Raw genomic sequence first — 19,675 nt, forward strand, 5'->3', positions numbered from 1 at the left:
AACTACAAAGTGTTCCGATTTGACACGTGCCCTTTGGAACACTGCAATCCAGTCTTTAGGAAATTTAGTAAGTCCACCTATACAGTACGAGATAAATCCTAGGAAATGTCTGACGATTTGTCTTCGGAAAAATGTTATGACATATCTCGTAGGAAATTCTACCATTTCGCGCCATACACGTGAAGATTTTTCCTGTCTGACCGAATGATATTTATCAATATTATGATATAATTCTATTTAATGAAAATACAAAATTGAAGAATTACTATGCTAACTACACTGCACACCCTACTGATATTAATATCAAATGCTATATTGTGAAATTGGATACCTCTAAAAATAAAATAAAAAAGTATAAAAGTCAGAAGGGTGCCGATGTACTTTTGGCGCACCACATTTTAGAAGATTTACAAGTAAAATGCAATACATTGTATGAAAAGACATATTTATAAAGAACAAATTTCTGCAGGTAACAGAATTAAATACAAAGTAATACACCAGTATTTTATGTTTACAAGTGTAGGGTTACTAGTGTAAAATCATTATAAATATTTTACGACGGATAAAATAACTGAGTGACAGTGATTAGCAGAAAGGGTCCAGCTAATTATCTAAGAAGTGATAAAAATTCGGTAGTTTCTGTTCACATTAGTTTAGATTGGTTCAGCTAAGTTTCGGTTAGGTTGTGTTATGTTAGATTATATTAGTATAGAGGTCCAGGATAATTTTCAAAAAGTTACAGAATTTAGCTTATTTCTATTAATATTAGGTTAGTTTAAGTTAATTTAGTTTCATTAGGTTAGTTTTGGTTAGGTTGTGTTGGGTCTAAGTACTTGCATCTTCCATTTCTCCTGTACATTTTGTATTTTGCGTACTTCTGGACCTCTTCTGCGAAACATTTATCTAAGTGAGTGTATATGAAAGATGACGGTGATACTATTTTCCACCACTAGTGCATTTCTACATCGTTTACTGATGCTATAATTTATGTTTATAAGTGGAGCGCTACTACCATGATATTATGACAAATGCTATTCAAATTGGAATCACTGTCAAAATCCACTAGTTTTCACTAGCTTAGCTGACGCGCCTTCTTCCTACGGACGCACCCCCTCACTGACGTTTGGGCCCCTGCTTCCCCTTGCTGTGACTCCGTTAGACAGCATTTGTGCTTTTCAGAGGCCACCTAGCACAGCTTGCTTTGTCGTTTTTGACTATAGCTTTTATACTCCACATCCGGCCCCCGCATTTGTACGCAAATCGTAAACAAATTGTAGTTTTACTACAATTGCTTTTAATAGTCCCCTTGAGTTTTATATATGCCATGTGAAATATTTTCATATCGCTCAACGTAAATCATTTAGGAAACAATGAGAAGGAAATTAGTGATAACTTACAATCTTTCAACAACTATTTGGAGTTTTGCGTCGAAAGTAAAGTTGCACGAATACAAGGTAATTCATCAGTTGCGTTTTCAGTTGTTTTGTTTTGACTTTCTCTCACCTAATGTCGCTTAAAGCGAAATTTTACGAATTTTCTTTCCGAAATAGAGTGTGCTCTAAACAAGAGAAATATCATAGATTCGTTCAGAACGTAGGAAATAACATGCAATCTGATTCCATACACGTTGGGGTTTTGACTTTAGGGCAAATCGTGAGAGATTTCCTAGGATTTATCCTATAGTGTATAGCTGGCCTAACAGTTTTTTTTATTAACCCCATATCCTTGCCGAAATCGATGAATGAATACTTCCGGATTAGAAATGTGACAATAACTGATTGCAGACGTTTCGTCTCATGAACAACATACTGCAAATATCGGAAAATAGTGTAATTTTTATTTTGTCCTTTTGCTTAGTCACAGAAAATGGAAATAGATTCCATCCGTTGATCATTCCTTCTTCTATGTCTCGCGTGTTTCTCCCGCTCATTGAATGTTTGTGCTTTCCTGATGTGAACCTGGTGGGGAGTTTCTATGTCCTTGAATTTCTTCTGGATGTCATGCTTCAGTTCTTCATCTGCAGAACCTAATTGAGATATGAGTGATTACTTATGTGCAGATAATTCTTTTCTGGTACTACAGGTATTCTGGTACTTCTGGGGTATCCGAAGGAAATGTTAAACTTAGATTGAATATGGTGCGGTAAGTTTCATGTTACACTTTGATGTGGTATTTTTTTCTGTGAGCATATTATACGCATTTAGAAATGTTTAGCTCTTCGGGTAAGTATATCTTATGCTTTTTTTTTTTCTGTAATGACTTTTAGGGCATTTAAATGCGGGTATGTGATCAATAATAAGCTTTTCAGTTTCTGAGAGCAATTTATTGTATCTATTGCCATGTTTCCTCTGACAACGTGCTCTATTTCTTTATTAGTTTTATGGCTTTTTGGGATATTCTCATGTCTTTTCTTAGAAATACCATGAAGAAACCGGAAATCTTTTGGACGTACTATTATTTCTTTTACACAGCCATTAATTCGTACATAAGCCTGACTTTGTACTTGAAATTCGTATCTCTTAGATTTGCATTTTCTTCAGGTTTCCTTTGTTTGGTATCACGTGTTGTAAATAGACCACTTAAATGGAAACTCTGTTTCCCCAACATTGCAAGTTATTAAACTCAGTGATAAGTTTATTTATTTGTTCTACATCAATAATATTGAAACATTTCAATTATCAATTACATAATTCACCGATCTTGTGCGTTTGAGCCCGAAGTTTCTTGTGAGGATCCTTTATCCGACCACATCTCTTCCTCTTCTTACTACCTTGAGTTAATATACACAGCTCTCGTCACTTTCATTCATTGTGCTCAGACGCTATTCACAAAAAATACGTTTAAGCTGTGAAGATGCGACCAGACACTGTAGTACAATCTCAAGTAGCTGTTAAAAAGCTTCACATCGTCCTCAGCGCCGAAGCAACGAATGCAACTTTTAGTAACATCCACGTTTGAGGTTCATTAGGCTTCAGAAGAATGAACAGTTTAACAATGGAATACAACGTGCACAAACCAATAGCTTTTCTAAGAAAAGAATTCAGCGTTGTCACATTTTGCTGGCGATAAAACAGTCATGAAGTAACTTTCCTAACCTGACTTGCCCCCTTTCCCCCTGTTTTCCACTGACTTACCTCCTTCCCCTGTACGTGAAATCTTTATCATTAAAATTTTCAGTGACTATAATTCTTCTTACTAAGGGATTTGGTCTATGTAAATTACACCTTTAAAACTAAATAACTCAGCTATTAAGTAATTTTCAACCCTTTCTTGACTTACCTCCTTTCTCCCCTGTGGTCTTCATTTATTCTTTACTGCTATTGCCTAATCGTATTTGTGTTTGTTAGGTGCTAGGTATCATTGTCTTATTTTGGATTATCGCTCCTTTAGACTACTGCGCCCATTAAACCCCCAACACCAATAACCCAATTCTCACACTCATGAGGATATAATCCAGATAATAACCATTTTTGGATTTCCACCATACATGAAAATTTGGTATTATTGTAATAAAATTAAAGAGAATACATATTATTCGTTTCCAGTCTTCGGGGACTTTATTTATGGGCATCACTTTCTTCGCCAGAATTTGTAACCTAACCTAGGACTTCCAATTTAAATCACATTTCACTGTGATTGTCTCTACAAGTTGTTTTCGATCCTGATTAATTTCCACAGTAAATTTTGCTACTTTCGCTTTATAAACTCTGTAGACAATTTTCTTCAATCCTTCCGGTTTCTATCATTGAGATTTCCATTCTGTCTAGCATTAGTCTTCGCTGATATATTTAAGGGATTCTTCACTTTTATGTTATTACACCTTGAAATTGAATTATTTTTTATTCTTTGTTCTAATATGCGTTTTTTTACTTTTATATTTTTATATAATTTTATTTATTACTTTATTAACTACAATAAAATAATACATTAAAAGTACCTAGAAAGAGAAAAGACTGAAAAGAGATTGAAAATGACACATTAATAAATGGAAAAAAAACCTTGGCTATCATTATTTCCTTGTTGCTCACCTCTACATTTCTATTTTTAAAAGTGATTTATTTTCTACCCTCTGTGTAAAGACCTTATTTAATAATTTTCATTTATATTTGCTATTAATAGAAGAACCATTTCTTTTGTTGTGATTCACACTACACGTACATTCTTCACTACATTTATTTAATTCCTTTTCTGCTGCCTGTATCTAAGCATAATTTTTTATTGCTTCCTCTTTTGTTCTAGAACTGTTTATCATCGCTATGTTCTTTTTTGTTACTTCTTTCTGTGTTAAAAACGTTCTTTTTTTATTTGCCCTTCTCATTACAATACAATATTACACAAACATAAACAGAACACAACAACACTTACATACATTAAATCTGAAAATATTTCATTTCAGGATTTGTTCATTATAATTTATTTTTATTTATTTATTTGTATTTCATTTAATTTTATTATTTATTACTATGTTATTTTTAAAGCTATAATTTTATTTAATCTAATTCTTATTGACCTTCACACGACATTGCTTTATGTGTATTCCTTGTCACTACCTGAAGGTTTGATTTATTTTCATTATACATATTTTTGTTTAATTATTATCTTAACTTCTATTTCATATCTTCTTTTGCTGTTTGTAAAAGAGTCATAAGGACTCCCAGGAAATGGGTTCCTTTGTTTGTTGATCTCCACAAAAACGTACATCATTCTTCATTATACTTAATCTTCTAAAGTTGTATTTGAAGTATCATTAACAGAAAGGTATTCAATAGTTTCATCACATATTGTTCCGTTTTCATATCCCCGGCTGTGGTATTTTTTTTTCAATGGTTGACAGTATTGGTCTGTTTTTTGACCATCATTTTTCTAATTTCCTGAGAATTGAAAACTTTGGGGCAAAAACCCGTAAGTCCAAAAAGTGAAAGTGTAAAGTTAAGAAAGGTTTCTCCTCATCCTATTTTCTTCAAACTTGGAACATATATACTAGATCGAAAATAAATCGTCACGTATTTATTTTTGTTTCTTTCGGAAAATAGGTTAAGGGGGCAAAGGGACTCTTTCCAGAAAAGGGCCCCTTTGATTAAAAGGGCCATTTTAAAGAAACGAAACTTTGCCGATGCAAAGATGACTTCAAAGTAGCAAATACGGATTTTGTCGTTTTCGCGAGAAAAGGGCTGCAGGGACAATGCCCTCTTGAAATTACAAAGGACCCCGCAAAATTCTTACGGAAATTGGATTTCGGTTAACTTGCTTGCAACTGTGATATGTTGTAGATATGGCGTTCTTGAGAAAAGGTCTCAATGGGCACAACCACAAATCACTGACCGTTTGGCTATTACAGGCTTACTTTTTTCAAAACAGCAGACGGTTATTCTGGATTTCGGTGAAATTGCCTGAAACCGTGATATATATATATATATATTGTAGTTATTATGATCCTGAAAAAAAGTGTCAAGAAGCACAACCACCTATCACTGACTGGCCACTATAGGGTCACGTTTTTAAACGAAAAGGAGGTAACGGTATTCTGGATTTAGGTGTAATTGCTTGAAACTCTGATATGTTGTAGATATTGTGATCCTGTCAAAAAGTCTTAAGGAACACAAAAACCAATCAGTGACCATTTGGCACTACGAGGCCCCACTTTTTAAAACAACAGAAGATAAGGATACTTTGGAATTTTGGAAGAATTGTATGAAACACTCCAAAGTCCTATCCCACAACCTGGAAAAGGAATGGGGAGAGTAGCGGCCAACATTATATTAGCATAGACAACATTAAGATGTTCATCTTGCGTGACAAAGGAGAAACCTGGGTAGCCCTAGACCAGGGATGTAAATAACCACTCGCCCACTCGCTCAGGGCGAGTGGATATTTAGTGCGGGTGGGTATTTAATATCATACCGAAGGTAAGTAAATTATTTCTATTGTGGCATGTTGGCTAGTAGGTTTTATCATGGACGAGTAAACTTTTGTTGTTTATTTGCATCCCTGTCCTAGACATTTTTTCTCAGAATCACGACATCTACAACATACTACAGTTTCATTCATTTACACCTAAATCAAAGATATCGTTATATCCTTCTCTTTTTAAAATCTGGACCTGTAGTGGCCAAAAGGTCATAATTCGATGGTTGTGTCCATTAAGACTTTTTCTCATGATGAGAAGATCTACAATATATCTTAGTCTTACTCAATCTTACCGAGGTTCCGGGTTTGATCCCAGCCCTCGCCAAGTGAACTTTGTGGTGGACAAACACCGTGTGAGTGGTTTTCCTCGGAGTTCTCCCGTTTCCTCCCACTTTCTCCATTCCACTATTTCATTCATTTCTCATCATCAGCGTCTCCTTTAGCATATCGCATAACCGCTGGACGTAAAACTCAAAAATTTCATTTCATTTTATTTTTCTATCTTACTGAAATCCAGAACATCGTTATACTATGCTGTTTTCAAGAAAGTAGCCCTGTAGGACCAAACGATTAGTGATTTGTGGTTGTGTCCATTGAACTTTTTTCCAGGATGACAATATCTACAACACATCACGGTTTCTGTCATTTTGACCGAAATCCAGAATATCACTATCTTCGGTTGCTTTCAAAAAAAGCGGCCTGGCAATGGTCAAACGGTCAGTGTGTGGTAGTTGTATCCATTATGGCTTTTCCTCAGTGTCACAATATCTACAACATATTTCGGTTTCAATCAATTCCACCGAAATCCAGAATAACGTTACTTTCTGTTTAAAAAAAGAAACTACCCTGTAGTGTCCAAACGGTCAGTGATTGGTGATTGTGCTTATTGAGATTTTTTCTGAGGATCACAATATCTACAACATATCACAGTTTCAGTCATTTTCATCGAAATTCAGAATATCACTATCTTTGGCTGCTTTCAAAAAAGTGGTCTCATAGTGGTCAAACGATTAGTTATTGGTGATTATGGGCATTAAAACTTATTCTCAGGTTCACAATATCTACAACATATCATGGTTTCAGTCGTTTTTACCGAAATACAGAATGTCGTTGTCTTTGGCTGTTTTTTTTTAATGGTCATGTAGTGGCAAAACTCCCAGTGATTTGTGGTTGTTCCCATTGACACTTTTTCTTATGAACACAATATCTACATTATATATCACGGTTTCAAGCAAATTTACCGAAATCCAATTTCCATAAAGGTTGTGCTGAGTCCTTTGCATTTTGAAGGGGAGCATTTCCCTTGCAACACTTTTCTTGCAAAAACGACAAAACACGTATATCCTACTTTGAAGTCATCTTTGCATCGGCAGAGTTTCGTTTCTTTAAAGTGGCCCTTTTTATTCAAGGAGGCCCTTTTTTGAAAAGAGTCCCCTTGCTCCCGTGAAATTATTTTCCGAAAGAAACAAAAAAAAAAAAACACGCATGTCGATTTATTTTTGGTTTAGTATATATATGAGCCGAGTCTGAAGAAAATCTTATGACCAGAAACCCTTGTGAAACTACTTCCTTTACCCATTCACTTTTTTGACTTTTTGGACTTGGTTTTGCCCCAAAGTCTTCAATTGTATTAATTTTTCAGTCTTTCTTTTGAAGGAAGCTGACACCACAAAATCACCTTTGTAACATATACCTTCTAAAATTTCATGAAAATTACCAAATGTTTTAAACAGGGCAGAAATATTATGTCCTACATTAGGGGAAAAATTGAGCTCTTTTTATTTTTTGTACTAGTTGTCTTTATGCTTTTACTCGGAGATTATGAAGTGATACACTCGGTGATCCTTACATTGCAAACCCATCATGATGTTTCATGAGCCATCTGAAGCCGAACCGAACTACCTTTTTCTATTGCTTTGGGAAGTTGGTTCTTATGGAAAGAACTGATTACTTGACACGAGTTGCTGTCTTTGGGAAATGAGCTTCACATGACTATTGTGTCAAGTTTTACACTCAGTTTGTTGTAGCATATGGTTTAGTGTGGAATATGTGAAACGCAAGTGTTTTTATTCTTAAATTTAGAAAGCGGCGAAAATCTTAAAAGTTCACTCTGGTTCCAGACAGCTCAACTGATAATAGTATTATTGAATTTGAATATAATTATTATTCTTTTTTTCTGTTTTATGTGGATATTATATAACCAAAACAAACCATTTTTATATATAATATTTGCTTTGGCGGTAGTTCGTCAATAAGTCCCTGTTTCCAGAAGGGCGAATTTGCGTCTGGCTTCAGACAACCCATACAATTTATTACATACTTCTTTCAGTTACTTCTTTAAAAGTGGATAAATAGCCCAAAGTCCCTGTAATGTAGCATTTAACTACCTAACAGGTTTTTCCCTTCTTCATTGGAGTATATTACTCTTAATTCATATTGTGGAGCTTTTCAATTACGAAAATTGAATTCTACATTGTAAATTTTAAATTTAGATTTTTTCATTGTTTGTCTAGTACTGTTCTTGCAAATGATTTACTTACAAGGCCTGTTGGAAACTTTTCGAGCTTCTTTGACTTTAGGGAAACTACATGGGCAAGGTTGAAAATTTTGCAAATCGGAAATGAGGTTCATGATGTCTTTAGCCTGCAGGTGGCGTTACCTTCACCTGCGTCTGCTATTGTAAAGGGTTGTTACGTTAGGCATTCTTCTGTGGCGCTGATCTTAAATGGTCAAGACGTGGAAGTACGTATATGACAAAAAACGTAATCTCAATCGACTCAGTGTGTACTTTCGACCTTGCCACGCCTGACAAGTGTTACGGAAAGCAAAAATGTTCCACAGATGCGTAGCAAAATCAAAGCATACGTTGATTGTGTTTTATTTTCTTTCTTTCTTTCTTTCCTTGTTTGGATTTCCGTGGCAATGGATACATCACTAGTACGAACATGAAGGATGCATTGATACAAAGAGGTTTTCTTTAGACATTTTCCATCAACTACTTACCGCTCTTAGTCCGAAATGACAAGTTCTGAGGAACTCAAAAGTCCGGAAGACTGCTCCTAGTTAATTCCAGTCATGCGGATCACAGGGCCGATGTTTTCGCACAAAACTTTGATGCTTCCTCAAGTTCCCTTATCTACAGATATCGGTTCATGATACTTTTGGATGTTCCCAAAAATCAAAAGATACCAGAAGAAGAACTCGTTTCCTCAGCGGAGAGGAGATCCAGTGCAACACGACGTCTGCTCTCGTAGCATTTCCCAATGCGGGATTTCAAGTGTCTTCCGAGCAGTGAAAGAACCACCAAACTTGATGTGTTAAAGCAGAAGTGAACTTGTTTAAATGGAATGAGGACAACGTAACCTAGTCAATGCATTGGCTTTCCATAGTCAGATACTTTTTCGGCTGGCCTCGTGTTTAGTTTATTAGCCGGTTTCACAATTTCTTTTATCGCCTGAATTTATTTAACAAGATGTTGGTCATTTTCAGTATTTTTTATTAAATTCTTGACTCCGTTTGGTTTCGTAAGTTTCTTCTTTTCCAGTAGTTTTATTTTCTTCATTTCTTAATTGTTTCCTTTTTGTACTTTAATATCTTCTATTGGTTCTCTCTCCGTTAGTCTTTTAAATTAAGTATATCCTTTTCTCTGCCAATATCTTATGGTAGTCAAGTATTCATTAGATATTCCAACCTGTACTCCTAGCTTTTCTCTGGAATTCTTCTTACTCAGGCTTCTCTTCTGTATTCCCTTTGCCGATAATATTTTTCATTGGTTCTGTAGGTTGCCATCGCTTTGGGAACATTTACTCTGGCACGCCTATCACACTGGTCAACTTAGACTTGCACCATCTACTTTGCAAATCTACTAGACTTGGAAGGCCTTATGCAGAGTCGTTCTGACACGTGATTAGTGCTATACTAAAGAGTTCGACTAACATATGTTTCCTGCAAAAGTAAGGCCTCTAGTATGACGTTAATCATACATCAAAACGACTCTGCATAAGGCGGGGAGTTTCTAAGAGACATGAATTTACAATTTGGTCTCTTAGAAATTCCAAGTCTCCCATGTAGTATCATCACCGTCTGCTCACTTTAACAGACGCCTCTATTCTACCCAGCCGCACGTCATACTTCTGACACACCACGAACAATGGTGAGGTGTTTAACACACTAATTCAGTGCTACAAGCTTACAGCTCTTACAGGTTACACACTACGTGTCCTTCTATTATTTAGATTATCATTGCTATACTGCCAGACGATAATAAATGTTTAGTGATGTTTTTGGATAATTATATACGTAGAATTATTGAAAGTGCGTATTAAATAATTCGTTTACTAAATTGAAAACACTTCACAATGCTGTTTTTAGCGTGTACGAAACACGTTACTAATAGGTGCTAATATGCGGCTATTCAATTTATGACGAAGTTCTGAGTGTATTCATAATAGTGTATTTGCAACTAATGTATAAGTTTGTCCTTAATCTTACAAATTTGAAAAGGTAAATTATTCTTTTTACTTGTAGGAATAGCCGAAATGTAAATATCGATATGCGGATTGGCGTTCATTCAGGAAAGATATTAAGTGGACTTCTTGGTGTTTGTAAATGGCAATTCGACATCTGGTCACGGGACGTGGATATTGCCAACAGAATGGAACAAACAGGTTCCCCAGGGTCAGTGTACTATTTATAATGCATAGTATAGTTTGTTACTTTTATATATTTTACTTGGTCACCTTAAAAGAATAATATTTTGTAACATACGAACTAGAAATAAGCTGCTATTATTATTATTATTATTATTATTATTATTATTATTATTATTATTATTATTGTCTCTTTTTTAGTGTTATTAATATTTTTGCCTTTTAGTACCTTTCTTGAAGTTGGTTCATGTTTCTTCTTAAAAAATAACTTTCATTTTTTTGCGTTTTCTTCCGTTTCAAAGCCTGTTGTTTTCGTCTAAAATGTTCTCATTTTCTGCTTTTCAGTGCGTTTTTGAACAAGATTCTGTTTCTTCTATTTTTTTTTTATTTCTTAATATTTTCCATTACCCAGTAGTTTAGTTAGATACCTAAAGTTAAGGTAAGGCAATCTCCTTACAAAATGTGCTTCCCTATGAAACACGCATGAAGAAATGCGTAATACTAATAAACTCTCAAATGACTGAAAGATTTATTTTTATCATAAGTAACGGCCTTTCTTGAGAATAGCTCTTTACATTAGTGGAAATAACAAAATATCACGTTGTCTAAAATGTAGTTATCCTTTTGCACATGAAGTGATGTCCCAAAACCCAAAGTTTATCAGCAGCTGCGGGTTCAGTCTAACATCATTTCATAGCTGATAATTGAAAAATGAAATGAAATGAAATCTTTAAGTTTTACGTCCCACGATTATGCCGGTTAGGCTAATGAAGACAGTGATGATGAGAGATGAGTGAAATGGTGGAATGAAGAAAGTGGGAGGAAACGGGAGAACCCCGAGAAAACCCACGGGTACGGTGTTTGTCCATCACAAAGTTCACACGGCACGAGAGCTGATAATTGAGGCTAGTAAGTGCGCAAATATTGGAATTCTCTCAATCGAATATAAAGTATTGCGGCGTGAAGGCTAGTAAACTTTCAAAAAAAAAAAAAAAAAACTTGCTAAATTTTACAATTTATTTCAGTAAACCTGCAAATGTCCAATGCAGTCATCGTCAACTCATTGTTCTGTGATGTAAATTCAGAGATAATTTCGCCTCAATGCATTTACTTACAAACCACTGAAAGAAATGGGTGTTCTTCAGTGTTTGATTTTCTTTTTCCCCCAGCAACTACTTTCTTCCCCAGTAATGTAATCCTATAGTTCCTGAGCACTTTCGATGTATGTTATGTCTATTTTGACTATTTTATATATCTATTTTTAGTTCTTGTTTTACTATTTTCTAGACTATGTTTCCTGTTTGAATCGCCTAAATAAACGCAGCCTTTTAACAACAAATCTATAGAGAGGCACGATTACCCATCGGTAGACCGCTTACATCTGGTACAAATAGTCGGAGATTTGATGCAATGTCATGTGAATTCGTGGCGGACGACATTGAGAGAGGAGAAGTGAGATTCAAATGTGGGAACAGAAACGGACACATTCACATTTGCAAGGTTAGAATTGGAGAAACAAATTATCGGACTACATTGATATTCTGAGAAAAGTTGTGATTTTGTGAGGTATACCAATCAGACTTTCTCAGTCGAAGATATAATAAGAAGTTCGAGAAATAAAAATTTATAGTTTTACTTTCACGGATTATTCCTTATATGCTAAATGATGTTTATACAAGTGAATGATTGTGGAATTAAAATTTTACAAATATCCACCGGGAATCGAACTCGGGACCACGTTCACAAAGACAGACGCGCTACCCTCTAGACCAGCAGAAGAGCTTGTAAAAAGTTGAGACTAGTGTGAAAACAAGATTTCCCATAGATTACAATGTTAGCTTTACATCCTTCTAACTCTTATATCCTTTTATCAGATCTGAATTTTTACTAATCTAACACAACGAAAGGACATGAACCTATCATCCGGACATCCGAATCAAACCTAGTCCATTCGATAGACATAACAAAGATATGTTCATGCACAAAAAATTAGCTGCCATGGACAATGGAGTAAGTCAGTGGGTACCATTGACCTTGTTAGTATAAAGAAAATCGTAGACTCGCAGTGAAATAGTTATTGCTTCAACACTGTTCATTGGAAAGTCATGGTTTATAGTTCATTCTCTTCGGCATGAAACAAGCTTTCCAGAGGTGTTATGTGTTGAGGCACATAACGTACTTGAACAGGAAAAATTGGGAGAATGTCTAGGAAAATCTCTCCAGAAATCCCTCCCGTCAACTTTGGACCCCTCTGAAGTGTCCCCGGGTAAAAGCATACAATCCCAGTGTATCTCGAAAAATACTATAGGCGATAAGAAATCTTTGTATCAAGTTTTGTATTGCTAGACAGAATAGGCGTGTATTGGTATACAAACTTTTCCCTCATATCTATTCCGTCTATCAATACAAAACTTAATACATTCATTTCTTGTCCCCATAACATATTTAAGATATATTTGGATTGATTTTTACCCGAGGCCACACCAGAGGGCTCCAAAGTTGATGGGAGGAATTTCTGGAGGGACTTTGCCCGACATTCTCCCAATTTTTCTTGTTCAATTACGTTATGGGCCCCAATACATAACACCTTTGGAAAACTTTTTTCATGCTGAAGAGAATGAACTAGAAACGATGACTTTCCAATTAACAGTGTTGATGCAATAGCTATTTCACTTCGAGTCTACGATTTTCTTTACACTAACAGGGTCAATGGGCCCCAGCGGATTACCCCGTTGTCCATGACACCTAATTTTTTGTGCATGAACATATGTTTGCTATGTTTATCGAATGGACTAGGTTTGATTCGGATGTCCGGACGACACGTTCATGTCTATTCCTGTTTAGTGCTTTACGAATATACAGTATATACCATGTTTAGATTCCCGATTGTTGGGTGAGAATGTTTACTTGTGACCTTGTGATATTTGAGACATTGAACTTTCTCGCCTGCCATGCACCTCAAACATTGTTTTCTCGACACATTGCAACATCTCTTTGAGTAACTATCCCTAATAGAAATAAGAGTATATTCCTAATCTTCATGCCTCGAAAGCGTTGACGTTCGTGAGATATGGGAGAACAGGGTTTATCAAGTAAGCTACTCCGTGGTTGAATGTTTAACGTCGCAGCTTCATAACCGAGAAGTCCTTGTTTCGAAGCCCTCCTCCGGAAGCTCTGACTTTCTTTAAATCTTCATTTTCCATACCTTAAAATCTTTCTCTAACTGTGCAATCATATGATGCTTCGCAAATAGAGTTTTCCACCTGAATTCTACATCTACAGGTGTGATACAGGTTCGAGTGTGAAACTATGATTCCTATATTTGAAGAAATCACTATTTTCCTCAGAATATGAATGCTGTCCCATCATTTGCATCTCCATTTCTAACCTTGCATACGTGAATGTATCCTTCCCTGTTCTTCTATTCGACCCTTTCTCTCTCGCTTTCAATCTCTCTCTCTCTCTTCCTCTCTCTCTCTCTTTCAATCTCTCTCTCTCTCTCTCTTAATATCGTCCATTACGAACTCACATGGCTTGGGAACTCACCGACTCTTAGCACCTGATATTAGCCTCTACCAAAGGCCATTGTAACTCTCTACAGGTTTGTTTTTAGTTGACTGCAGATATTTAAGCACTTCAAGCAAGAAACATAGACAGAAAAATCAGTGAAACAGTAGCTTTAGTCCTGGAAATTTCGATCTCCAAGATATTTCTTGTAGTGGGCAACTAATCACAGAAGAAGTGCATGATATTTGGGAACAAGTTGAGCAAGAGGGCCATGTAAACAGTCATGATATCGCTGTAGCCTAAACATCCATTACTAGTGTTAAACATTCAAGTTCGAATCGAAAAGTAGAAACATATTACCAACTAAAAGTATTTTAGGTACACAATACTTCCTCCAAAATAAAATATACACAATTACAATGAGAGTAAATATTAAGTAGTTTGTTGTATATCTTTGCTCTTTCACTTTCACCCTTTCTTCTCAACTGAGACCCAATAATAAGAGTTTGATAATTCGAAATATTACATACATATTCGCACGTGTATTGCCTTACTTTATTTCATGTCCTGTACGGAACGAAAGGCCTTAATAAACTCGTCATTGCATTATTTTTTAACCAATTCAAGGTATTGGTTCATTATTGTGGAGTATAAAGAAAAGCTAAAATGAATATTACGCTTGTCATTGCGTAAAGAATCCACTGGTTTTTCCTAGGTAGAATCTAAGTTCTCACTAATCGACTGGACTCGTGAGAAGTAAAACTTAATTAATATATGTTATTATTGCACTATGAATAAAGAAATTAAACTACACATTTCTCGAATTCGAACTCAGATAAAGAAGTGTCAATTAAGATAACGTACTTTATTCATCCGAATTGAGATATTACTTGTAACAAGAATTAAACACCGAATGAAACAAAATCATTAAATAAGGCAGCAATACTTCCATTCGTGGCGTGAAAAAATCATTAATGAACTGAAATGAAAGTAATATTTGGAGTGATACACGAGTAAAAAAAAAAAAAAAAATAAATGAATGTGTTCTCAAGAACGTTCAAAGTAAATTCACAAATACTATTTCCTTACGTTGTATCATAACTAGACCTAATAAGTAAGTAAACACAGATGAAGAACGAATGTCTTTCTCTTGAGAAAATATAATAAGTAAATGGAACTTAAACAAATGTTTTCACAAATTTAACACACTAGTACTTCGTGTAATCACAACCAGAGTCAATAAATTCTCCGAGTCTAAAGGGAATACTAGATACAAGTTTCAAGTAATTAGACGGTGTGTCACGAAAGTGTTGATATAGTTCCTTAACATGGTTTCGAAGGAACGCTTGATCTCTATCCTGACGCCTCCTTTCCCATTCTTGCACCATATAGGCCCACGGATGTTCAATTGGGTGCAAATCTTCAGATACTGGATTCATTCCATACAAGTAGCTTTGAATGTTCACTTAGCTACTTTCATGTCTGCCAAGAAGTATGAATAGCACTGTTGTCATGTATAAATACATACTCCTCCTGTTCGGGAAATTTCTTTCTAACAAGGGAGGGACACGAATTTGCTCCGCTGAGACAATTGTGTTTGCACCAAGTCATTTGTTCGGAAAAGGTTGGGTAAATAAAATACCCGGTGAATATGTATCCCATCATTTTCAAGAACAAACATTTTGAGGTCAAAAAGTTTGCCCCTGGGTCCCCACATCGTTTGAAAGCTATTGTAAAATGAAAGAAAATGGAGCAAGTCTAGACTATACAACAACATTGTGCAAATCAGCGTCGGGTCAAAATGTAAACAAAACCTTAATTGAAAAGTCCATGGTCACCCTTATAAATTGGAAACGGTGAGACAAATGTAAAAACAGGAAAAGAAGTGTGGCATTATTTTGAAAGTACAACGATATAAGTTAAAACGTCTTCTCCCAGGTCCTCCACAGGGCATCAGGTTGGGTCCAACTAGAAAGGGCAAGAGGGATTAAGTAGCACATCGTTCGAAAGTTGTTGTTAAATGGAAGAAGATGGAGCAAGTCTCGACTTTCTACAACAACCCTGTGCAAAATGACGGTGGGTCAAAATGTAAACAAAAGCTTAATTGAAAATCTATGGCCACCTTGAATCAAAGATGGCAGCTTAAAATCTATATCGAAAGGATAGGCATACCAAACTGCTGAAGCTAGGAAGACCAAATTTGGAATGAATGTTGATCAGTAGGTGACGAAAAGATGCGAAATGTTCAAAAACGCGACATCTTGCGTTCAAAATGCCGCACTATGTATCGAACGCGTGTCTAGCTCAAACCACTTGTGTTGGAGAAGCGAAATGTTTTAACGTTTATGGTTAATAGCACATATCCAATGAGTTAATGCTAATTTTTAGGTGGGTATATGCTTCATCCCTTGTCACACACACACACACATTATATATATATATATATATATATATATATATAATGGTGTTTCAATAGTGTTAGTCTTTGCACTATTAAAGACTATAAAAGTCTATAAAAGTCTATAAAAGACTATAAAAGTTCAAAGTTCATAAGAAAGTTATGATGAAATATCCTTGCTTATAGGCAACTCACACTGGCTCTCTCCGCGTATCGGGTGCATAACAAGCAGGATATGTATATGAAGTAACAAGAGAAATCTCAATGGAGAGCTATGTTTTGGAGAACAGTTACCGAACCACTTAACCTATCAACCAGAGACTAAGATAAGCATTACCTAACCCTAGGTAATGTTATATATTAATTTAAGACTTATTTAGCTCTCTGGGTTAAGTAGGTCAGGCTGTAGAAGTGGTTGTACTTGTATGATTGATAACTATAAGAAGAAAAAAACTGACTTAGACCAATGTTGTTTCCGCCACCTTGCTCATCCCTTTGGCCCTATCTATCACTGTGACACTTTCAAACAATGTATTTAAGGTACACAGAAATACACATATCTCGTTTGAGTTAAAATGTTGAGTACATTTCGAGTAATTTAAGATTGAAATTTTGAATTTTAACATTGTAAATCGGTCACGAACCACAGCCTACTGGCTGCTGTGATAATGAGGAAGAGATAACCAAGAAGAGATTAATCGCCCTCAATCTGTAGTTTGTCCATCCTGCATCTTACAATCTCTTTCTTTCTCTCTCTCCCAAATTGTGTTTAGTTGTTGTTCTTTTGTTCGGAGAATGAATTTAGCGTTCTTTTGTCGGATCATAATTGCATTAAAACAGAAAAACTTTAATTTTTGTTTCGTTCCCGCATGACCGTTTTAGAATTGATAGATTGAGTGGCCCGGTATATTAAGTACCAACAACAATAATGTCAAAATTAGTATCCGTATTAATACTAATATCGGCCTTATTGCTGTTGGTACTTAGGCTACTGTGTCACTCAACTATTCAATTAAAACAATGACAGCTATGTCCCAATGAGCAAATAATTAATGACTTGAAGCGTTAATAGCTAAGTATAAAGAATAGACAAATAAACAATACAATAACATGAAGACAGCTGTTTTCGTGAACTACCCCACCTAGAACTTAAAATTTTAGATGTCTCGGAAAAGCAGAAATAAAGTTAGGTTATACCACTGTCATAAGTTCAAATCTAGTCTGTGAAGCGTTCTTTTGCTGCTTTAAATGCATTACGAAGGTTCCGGGATTCCACCTTAAAATGCAGGACAATATTTCATACAATCACGGTGTTGAAAACTGACGCTAAACTTCAACAAATTCGTATAAAGGGCGGCTCTTGAGGGAAGTCACATCGGGTCTATGCCAATTTCAAGACAAATTTAAACCGAATTAAGCATATGACGCTTGCGGAAGCGTTATGATCGAGTATTTCTCGTGTTTGCAACTTGGTCCGACAAGTTTTTTTTTTACAATTAAACGTTTAGTTTGTTTTTTTTTCTTACCAGAAGTGATTCAAAAGTGCCGCTTCGACTAAACAGTAAATAGGCACCTTGGAGAATATTTTCGAGGCCAATTTACGGTTGAAATAAGCCCTGATACCAGCGCTGAAGTTAGAGGCGGGTAGTATCGGTATACCCATCTAAAACTTTAAGCCAATAATTCCTTTCGATTCAAGGTTTAGGTTTCCCGTCAGGAGCGATTTTTAAAAATCACAAACGACAATCTTTCCGAGAGAAATAGCTCAAGTGATAGAACGTGGCTTTGCATTCGGTAGATCGTGGGTTCGATTCCCGCTGGGTTTTCCTGACTGTGGTTTTCCTCAGTCCTGCCACGCAAATGCTGTGATAGTATCTACTAAACAGGCCTTAGCCGATACCTTAACAAATACTTTGTATTATTATTGTTGTTGTTAGATATGCAGTATAAAATGGCCTCTGAGCTGTATCTCGTGATTGCTAAATAAATAAAATAAATACTCACGCTGGGTAAAAAGGAAAAATAGATAAAGTCAAAAAATGCTCTCCTCCTAAAAGTATTTTCTAAAAGAACCGGATTCAGGTAGGTATCAAAAAAAAAAAAAAAAAAAGAAAGAAAGAAAGAAAAAGAAAAAAGAGAGAAAAATACTCAAAGTTGTATACAATTCGTATGCAAAATTTTGATCTTGATATCTTGAAAACTAAGGGTGTTCTTTTCTAATTCTCAAAAAAAAAAAAAAAAAAAAAAATCACACACCTCCGCCCTCCACTTGGCACCAAGTTTACCATCCGGCTCCGAAACCCATCTGGGGTTCTCTTTGCTTCCTTGGTCCATGCTTGAGTAGACCAATAGTAATAATAATAATAATAAAAAAATGGGTTGAATACATGTTATATGAGCTTAATAAGCGTTTAAACACAACACTATTCCATGGTATCAATTCGTACCGTAAATCCCCAAAGGGTTAAATACTAAACAAAGCAAAGCAAAGCAAGCTACTAAGCAAATATTTTCAAAGTGACCGCTGTATCGAAATGATCAAAGACTGCTGTGACATGCTCATACGCTACAAGTCTTTCCTGACTTTTGTTTTCTACCCGTTTCTGTTAACAAATTTTCTTCAATTTTCTTTTTTATCTGAAAGAAAATGAAACAACGAAGAAAAATGTTTATTTTTACGGCATCCCTTTTTTTGTTCAGTAGGTTGAGGAAAGCCTACTGCTAGTATTAGCTGTTGAGTATTTACCGAAATCAATCGCTCCTTTCTTTGATGTAAACTGCGTCTACAAATGAGCAGTACTAATGGTAGGTTTGCTGTTCTATTTGGTGGTATTGGGAACGAAGGTGAATGCTTCAAACTAGACCGACGATAGGTCATATGTCTTGTTATTTTTGTGGAGGCCAGCGATTTCTTGGCGCAAATACATTCATTTAATATCCTCTTAATTCTTAAAAAGTAAAGAGCAAATTTTTTTTTTTCGGAACCTCCTTCCGCAATTAGGAAGGAACTGTTTCCATCACATATGGTCTTCTTCAAATTGTATCCAATCGACAGACTTTGAATTGGATTTGGGATTTGGAAGGTAGGGACAACGTATGTGACATCTTGAGAAAAAATCACTGCATGTTCAGAGCGCTGTTTTCCATTATAGAAGAGATTCTCAGAAAATTTGATTTCCACGCCCTTAAAACGCAAATATTTTAAAAGAATTTA

The 19,675-nt window shown here is 35.6% G+C and overlaps 1 protein-coding gene across 2 annotated transcripts in view; it reads left to right on the forward strand.

Annotated features, from left to right (window-relative positions):
• Positions 1–19,675, forward strand: part of LOC145673783 (adenylate cyclase type 2-like) — a 1,485,668-nt gene that overhangs the window by 578,332 nt on the left and 887,661 nt on the right. For both annotated transcript variants that reach the window (XM_081743538.1, XM_081743539.1), the window contains exon 9: positions 10,435–10,584. In XM_081743538.1, coding sequence (XP_081599664.1) covers positions 10,435–10,584 — 150 coding nt within the window. The remainder of the gene's footprint in view (positions 1–10,434; positions 10,585–19,675) is intronic.

The sequence above is a fragment of the Thermobia domestica genome, chromosome 17 (genome assembly GCF_964235325.1).
Source record: "Thermobia domestica chromosome 17, izTheDome1.hap1.1, whole genome shotgun sequence".
Lineage (NCBI taxonomy): Eukaryota > Metazoa > Arthropoda > Insecta > Zygentoma > Lepismatidae > Thermobia > Thermobia domestica.